Source organism: Fukomys damarensis, unplaced genomic scaffold, assembly GCF_012274545.1.
Source record: "Fukomys damarensis isolate Sample0158 unplaced genomic scaffold, DMR_v1.0_HiC HiC_scaffold_5, whole genome shotgun sequence".
Taxonomy (NCBI): Eukaryota; Metazoa; Chordata; class Mammalia; order Rodentia; family Bathyergidae; genus Fukomys; species Fukomys damarensis.
In genome coordinates this window covers 42,107,109-42,115,749 of record NW_022900917.1, presented here as the reverse complement: position 1 = coordinate 42,115,749, position 8,641 = coordinate 42,107,109, and the positions used below count along the sequence as shown (strand labels likewise).

At 33.3% G+C, this 8,641-nt stretch overlaps 1 protein-coding gene across 1 annotated transcript in view; it reads left to right on the top strand.

Moving 5' to 3' along the window:
* CUNH8orf34 (chromosome unknown C8orf34 homolog) overlaps window positions 1-8,312 on the top strand; it is a 358,931-nt gene extending 350,619 nt beyond the window's left edge. Inside the window, 2 exon segments of the mRNA XM_010611479.2 lie at window positions 5,740-5,799; window positions 8,082-8,312. Of these exon segments, the coding sequence (XP_010609781.1) occupies window positions 5,740-5,799; window positions 8,082-8,089 (68 nt within the window). The 3' untranslated portion in view covers window positions 8,090-8,312.
* The last annotated feature ends 329 nt before the right edge of the window (window positions 8,313-8,641 follow it).

Below are 8,641 nucleotides of genomic sequence, written 5' to 3'. Positions count from 1 at the left end.
GAGGAGGAGGAGGAGGAAGAAGAAGAAGAAGAAGAACAAGAAGAACAAGAAGAACAAGAAGAACAAGAAGAAAAAACAGAGCAAAACAAAACAAAAAATCTAAAAATCAATGTTCAATTTTATGAAAAAAATCAAGAAAATAGAAACAAAAGCAAAAACAAGAGGAATAAGATGGAGGAGGAGGAGAAAAAGAAGAAGAAGAAAGAAGAAGGAGGGGGGAGGAGGAGACGTTTAAATTGTTTCTATGTGATTTCAAGCCTGTAGTTATCTTCTTATCTTCTGAAGTCTACAGTTTTGTGTAGTGTTCTATTCAGGATATCTCTCTACTGTCTCTGGTAGACAAAGGAGGCAGACAGAGCTCAGATACATACCAGATGATCCCATTAAGCCTACAGTAGGGTGAGGTGATGATTCTGGTGCTTTCAACTCCAAAGAAGTTCAGACTGATCCTGGCCTCTGGTTGTGGAGTTGGGACTGCCTTGTTCAACCTACAATACTCTGGATGACTCTTGCCAGCCTGACTTTGGCTTCCTGACCTTGAATGTCTCCCATGGTTTTGCCTCACCTGGTCACTTGGAGCCCTGAGATGAAGCCAATCCACACCTGATCCAAGTCCTTTGTTCCATTGGCCCCTTTCTAACATGATGTCTGTCCAAGCTCCCTCTTCAGGGGACATTTGGACTGGAGTCACTTACCAATTACAGCATGTACTGCTCCATTCCACTGTGCGTTTCTTCTTGGAGACCTCTGTCACCAGCCCTCACTGTGTCTCTGTAGATTTGAGCCTCATGTCTCATGCATCAAGTTTGGAGTTAGGGAGAAAATAGTTTGCTAACTCCTTTTTCTGCAGCAATGTCTATCTCTTCACTTTCCCTGTGATCTTTGGTTCTCCCTCCTGATCCTTCCTGGGTCCTGAGAATCCAGTTTCCTCCTTCTTTTCTTCCCCAAGTTGTTATATTCTATCTGGATTCCAAATCTCAGAGAGGCTGATCTGCTGCTGTTTACCACTTCCCCATATTTCTGTAAGGCTGGTTCATTTTTAACTTCTAGTTCTTTCCAAAGAATTCAAGTAAATGTCTCATTTTCTTGTTAGGGCTATAGTTATCTCATATAGTGCTCTAGATATTCTCATAGGATGTAAGATCTCAGGGTTTTCATTGTGCAATAGTATTTGGCATACCTACATTCGTATTATCAATGATCTCAACTTACCATATTATCTTTCTCCTTTTTCTCCTAACTTGGACTTAAAAATTACATTTTAAGAAAAAAGAAAAAATAATGAAAATTTTATTCACTCCAGTAGATAGGTTATTTTAATTTGTTTGACATAATATAAAATGTAACTGTCTCAATTACAAAAATTATAAAATGTGAAAGTCTCAGAAGAGGTAGTAGAATATTTGTTATTAGGATCTTGCAAGAAATCATACTCTGAAGATACAGTTTGTGGATCAAAACACTACTTGTGCAAACATAATAGAAAAGGTAGAGGAAAGTAGAATAACAATTCTCAGCACAAAACTGGCATGATAAAATTGTGGCATAATAAATCTTTCTCACTGAAACTGTTAGCTTATATCAGATAGAGATCTAATTTATTAATAAATGTAAAAAGTTGTCATATAACCTAATATAAAACAGACCACAAAGTCTATTTGGAGAACATAATTAGAATTACAGTACTCTACTTCTCCTTAAAGCCTATTATAAGTCATTGGCTTTTCATAATTTGTATAGAAACATACACATCTTTAAAGGAGGAGAAAAATGGAAGTGAACTGATATTAATTTTTGTTGTTATTTTCCACATAATATCCCTTTTAATTCCAATGGCAACTTAATGTGTATGTATTATTACTCAAATTTTATAAAAATTTATTAAGTATAATTTCCCCAAAATGCACAATTAATAAATTCAATTTACATTTAATGTAATTGGGTGTCTTACTCTTTACTCTGAAATTTCACTATATCTCTAGAAGCTTAAAAATATATGGAATGGAAAGGATGTATGTATAGGTAGCACCAAGAGAAGATTTATTTCACTGATGCTGAAAGATTCTGCATCATAATTAAAACACTCTAAAACAAACAAGCAAAACCAAAAAAACCTATAATGCAAATGAAGTAGTAATACATTTAGGCATGAAGTCTGCTTTTAATAGAAACTTCAACTTGATTTAGTTATATTTACAGTACTCCAAATTATTATCTACAAGCAATGTCATCCAGAAAATTAAAAGTGGCATATATGATAAATAAAACAATTAAAATTTTGACAGAATAAATAACTTTAGTAATTACATTAAGCATGTTTTCCTATAGTGAGCTATTAAAAGTAAAACAACTGTTTAAAGCATGCCGTCAATTTTTTTCAAAATGATTTGTTTTGAAATGTTGACTAAATATCTCAGAACTGTATATCATCTTTATTATAATTAAACATTCTTTAAATAAGAAACATAGCTTTTCTTTGTGTGCTGAAACATAAATTAGATATGACTTTCAACTTGATATTGGACCCAGATTATATATTTGTTATCATTTAAATGTTTGTAGCACTTATACTGTATAAGGCTTCAAATTTTATATTGCTTTCATCTTTTAATTAAAAGTTGAATCATTAGAAAAAATAGTCTTAATATTCCTAGTTTATGTTAAAAATATGTAATATATTTATACATTGACTAATTACCTATTATGTATTTAATGGATGAATGAATGAGTGAAAGAATTTAGTCAACTGACTTTTAAAAATCACTCAAGAAGTAGTCAAGCCTTTGTCTCCACCTCTGTCTTTTGATAATTCAGAGAGGCCTTACCATGTACAAATGCAGAAACAATGTGTGTGTGTGTGTTTCTCTGTAGTTATGACAATCCCAATAGAATTGCAGTGAACATGGTGCATTGATGTAGAATTTACTTTAGGCCCTGTTCACTCATTTGTGATGCTCTGCCTTAGGTGATTTGTGTTACTGTTTGCTTCTAAAAATAGCCAGTGTCTTTTCCTATAACATTATCCTCAAAAAGAAATAAATATGTACATTTCTAGGCTCATTAGCTATTATCTACGCTGTTTGTTGTATTTCCCATTCCCCTGTAAAGCTGCTGCATTTCTTACATTCCCACAAGTATGGAAAATAATGGCCTTTCCCCAGTGGAGGCAATCTTATTTCAGAACCAAGAGAAGTATTAGGCTGGATTCCTAAATCAGTTTCCAGGCAAGAACAACATTTTGCCAAAGTTCCATTAAAAACCTTGAGATTAGTTAATTCTTTAATCCCTATTATCCTTGGCTATTCTCCCTTGTTTGACTATGACTATCAAAATAAAATCTTTTCTTGCATTTGTACTGTGAAGCATGTTGATATATTTCCTAAATCTCTGCATTATGCTCTTTGGGACTGGAATTTGATTTGTAAGTTGATTGTCCCTCAGTACTACTCAAAGAATATACTCCAGAACTTCTCCTCCTTATGTAAAATGATTTCTCTCCTTTCCTCTTTCTCCTGCTTTCCTCTTAGTTTCCCTCAGAGAAGCTGTTCCTCCTTCCAATTGCAGCTTGTCAAAAGCCATGAACAAGCACTGACATTCTACCTGAAATTTTTCTTTTTTGGCTGATGTTGTTTGTTATGTTTTCCTGTTCCTTTCCTGTCACTGTAATCTTAACAATCTCTTCTCTTCCTTCATGTGAAATGCATATATCCAATCCATTGTTTTCCTCTCAATTACAGCTCTGTCATCAGGAAATTTTAATTCCTTTATGAGTGACTTATTCAAGGTCTGACCATTCTACTTCTTGGACCCTCTTAAAAAGGAATGTTTTTTCACACATGTTCTGATCAAATGCATAGCAACCAATTCTAACATTTTAGCTTACTATCATCTACTTTCTTTTGACCCTCAAATCCTCTATTTTCTGTTTAACTCACATTTATATCTAATTTTGGTAACCATAAAATACTTTTTTTTTTTTTTTTTGGTCTCCAAGTATGTTAGACCCAGCTGGTTTCATCCTTCAACCTGAAGTGCATGTTACTCAGAACAGTGATATTCAAAGTGTGGTCCCCAAACCAGCAGTATCAGTAGTATCAGCTGGTTTCATCCTTCAACCTGAAGTACATGTTACTCAGAACAGTGATGTTCAAAGTGTGGTCCCCAAACCAGCAGTATCAGCATCAGCGTCTTTCAGAAATATGTAAGAACTATTATCTCCTTGAGCTCCTCACCTCCAGATTTATTGAGTCAGAAACTCTGATATAGGAGCCCAGCAAACAGTGTTTTCAAAAGCCCCCTAGGTTATTCTGATACATTTTAAAAGTTGAGAACTACTGTTGTATAGGATGAACTCAACTGCTGTCTTCTCAATATCTTTGATATCTTTGAGTGATAATGAGCATTCAAACACAAATTTATTATTATGTATTCTAAGATTTCTCATTGCACAAGCTTTCTTACAATACACCAAGTTCTCCAGTTTTATACAGCAACCACTTTTCATATTCACTTGCCAACTACAATTCATATTTTTTATACTTAGTGATCTAAGTTTGAATACCATAAAATTGCTAAATGCACATTGTTCAGTGATACTTCCAAAGCTGTTTTGATTATTACTGCCCTCTGTCAAAAATACTGAGATATGTTTTAGTTTATGGTCACTAGCTTGAGCATCTTAACACAAGATTTGAACTTAAAACTAGCTGAATATAAAGCCCATTCTACTCCTAGTTTGCAGATGAAACAAAAGATAAATCATTGTTCTTCACTCTAATTGAAGCAAAACTTATGAGAGTGCTTTAAAGAATTTTTAAGTATGAGTGTCATGTGAAAACCTATTATCAAATAATTTTGGTGAATATCAAGCTAGTTTTGAAAATATGCTTGTTGAATATTTTGATTTTACAGAATGGATACATAGTATGATAAATCCAGATTCTTTAAAGAAGGAATCATTTGTTTATGGATCATCTTTATTAACTGTTTGCAACGCCAGGGTTTCTGGAGTTGGTTTTTGAAAATTTGAACACCGTCTATTTTTTTCTCTTCAAGTTATATGGACTTACTTATCTATTTTGATTTCCTTATTTCATCTGCTGTTTCTCTCTTCCTATTTCCTCACTTTTTTCAACTAGAACAGTTTTTGAGTCATTGTCCCACTAAGTACTGCTTTTCTCCTCATTCAGAGATAGCCTCATAATCTTCTACATTTAGAGGAATCACATTTAGCATGTAAACATTATGTGCCTGGCATATGTGAACATAGCGTCTATGTGTGTATATACACTACCTCGTGTAAATTGTATAGATTCATGATGACAGTATAATTTATATGTTTAATAGCATCGCACTATGTGACACATAGATGTTCAGTGCTGAACAAACTGTGTCAGTGCCTGGCTTTTCTGCCAAAGTACTGATAGGAATCACACTTAGGACTGCAGAGCTGTCTTCTCTTAGTCCACATCTGCATCCACAACACTACCTAGAGGGGCATTTTGCCTAAATTTTATTGTTAAAATGAAAAAAAAATCTAAATTGAAAATCACTGAATTATGGAATGGAATATAAACATTTTTAAACATTTAACTGCAGCTTCCTATAAAGTCTAATGGCAGTTTTGTTATTAATGTCGGTTAATTTTCACTAGAAATCTGTTAAACCTTCAGGAAATTGTGTTTAATAGATATTTTTGTGCTATCCCAGCATATTACCTCTTCTTCTTTCATTGTGCAGGTTCCACTGATCTTCTTCTTTGTGTTCCATGCTCTTCTTGTCCCACTCTGGTCTACTCTGGTATGTTTGCTCAGGGCACTTAGTGTCAATGTCAGGTAATTGTATTATCTACAACTACTAAGTGTTCGGGTTTTAAAACATTTTTACATCCCAATGAGAAAAGATTTTGCATGAAGCACCTTGCACAATATCTTATGGTGTGTGTGTGTGTGTGTGTGTGTGTGTGTGTGTGTGTGTGTGATGAGCTGTAGATCTCACATCCCCATTTATTCTTTATTCCTCTGTACTGACATGGTAGAACAGAGATTTTAATCCCTTTCTCCTTGACAGAAAAATTAATTTCTGGATAGATATAAGTTAAAACATATTTCTCCACTGGGCAAACTACAGACACTGTGGTGGCATCAAATATCCTGTGGAATTACAATATCTAAAAACAATTTTACAGCCATAAACATGAAGCTACCTATGAGCTTTATATATAAGAAATTAAAAACATTGACATTATTTTCTCTCTGTAAATCACAAAGAAGAGAAAAAGTGTTGAGCTTGTCCTGAGTGCTCAAAGATTCATAGAATATAAAACCTGGATAGAATTTTTAGTTATCTACTCTTATCCCAATCCAATTAGGAGAGTTGGTCTCTTCTATAATCCCCCTATAAAATGTTCACCCACACTCTGTGAAACTCTTGAGTAATGAGAAGTTCACTATCTTTCTTAGGTGCCCATTCAGTTTGGTCTTCCCTGGACACTCACTGACTCAATAATTTCTACAATGCACCAGTATGTAGCCATCAGAATAGTATTTTCATTGCCACATGTTTTTAAAAATAAAATATGCTGCTACAAAGCATGGAAATTTTTACAGTAAATGTGGAAAGCATAGAAACATCTATTAACCAACAGAAGAGATTGACTAAAAAATTATCACAATTTATAATAGAAAGTAGTGATATCATTAGGAAGAATGAGATATAAAGTAATTGGATATATACATATTATTCTGATAACAACTAAATAAATATATATTCCGTTGTGTTGATGTGGAAAGCTTTTTCTCAAAATTTTTGCCAAAAGCAAAACAAAACAAAACAATAAAAAGTCACAACAGAGGATATCAAATAAAATTTGTTTTTAAATTTCTAATGCACAGACATTCATAATCATAAATTTACATTACAGACTGCCATTTGAGTAGTTACAAACAAAAATGCCATCACTGGCTGCTTCTTTGTGGTATGAGATTCATTCTTTGCTCATCTGCAAGAATAGTATTTACATACTGAACAAGTAACTCTTTAAGTTATAAAATGTGTTTAAAATCTTTTGTTTAAAAATTATAAAAATAATATGCAAGTCGGGTGTGGCGGCACATGCCTGTAATCCCAGCACACGAGAGGCTGAGACAGGAGGATTGCTGTGAGTTCGAGACCAGCCTGGGCTACATAGTGAGTTCCATGTCAGTCTCAACTACATAGTAAGACCCTGTCTCAAAAAAATAAATAAATAAATAAGAGAAATAAAAGAAAAAATAAAAGAAATTACTCTTATTTTGCCCATAAATATGAAATCTTTATAGTTTTTTTTTCTTTGTGTTTCTGTCCTTTTGAGTCACAGACAATACTGTTTTTAACATGGCACCTATTGTGATTCTTATCATTGCGGAACTTAGTACATTGTGGAGAACGCATAAAATAAACAGTTACTTACATAATATGTTGATGATTAGTGTTACAGAGTCACTAGGCTAAGATAAGTACAGGCAGTAGAAATTTTTTGCCAAGTAACCAAAATTCCAAAGAAGGTGATATTTAAGGCTAAGAACAAAGGATTATGGGGGTTAGTCAAATAAACAAGTGAATGAGGTAACTAATACATTCCATATAAGGGAAAATGTGTACTGAAAAAATTTGGATTATCTTGTTCCCTCTCTTCTTTTTTATTTCATTTACACCCTCTCTTCTGTTCAACAGATATTCATTGAGCAAATTGTACTCTTCCAGGCCCTCTGAGAAATTTGGATATTGATAGTGTTCTTGTAAAATGTTTATGGTCTAATTGGGGAATAAGAAATATTAAATGTAACATCTCTTTAAAGCAGAAATAGCATATAAAATATTCTAGAAACATGTGCTTTGCCATTCTAATTGGTTAGAATTTTAAAGAGACATACAGAAATTGGTATATTGTAAGAAAAATATGGGTAATGGGGTAGTACTCTAATGTTAATGCTATTGTAAAATTCCATGCACATTAGAATAAAGCATTAAATTTTCAATCTTTCTACCCTGCACTATAGAGATATTAAGTATATATTCTTTTGTTTATTTCTCTTCTACAGGTCTGTGAAATAGACAGAAGATGTTGAAAGTGAAGCTGCAATTAATTGCATACTTATGTATAGTCCTAATTTTATTTACTCTATATACTAATTTAGAGAATGGTTATTTTTATATCAATAATAAAAGTACCATTTTAACCAGGGGGTGGCCACATGTGTAATCATAGAACACTAATCCTGGCAAAGGACTCTGGGGTGGTCAGGATACTTGCTGCCTATTGGCATGGTCAGTACCCTGAGTGTGGATTACTTTATACATAATTATTAATATCAATATTTGATATATTAAAATATTGCCTGATCCAAATAACTTTGCTTACATTTTTTCTGCATTTTCAATTGTCTAGGGTTTTCTACCTCTTCTATTTTTATATAATATTTTCTCAGTTTTTAGACTAATGGGCATTCACTTAGAAAGATGTGCCATGGTGTGCCATTTAGTTCTCTTTGGGAACTAGCTGTTTGGTATCATCACCTACCATTTTCAGCAGTAAGAGACATATTCCCCACAAATACCCTTCCAAGATTGCTTTCCCTATTCTTTTTTTTTTTTTTTTTTT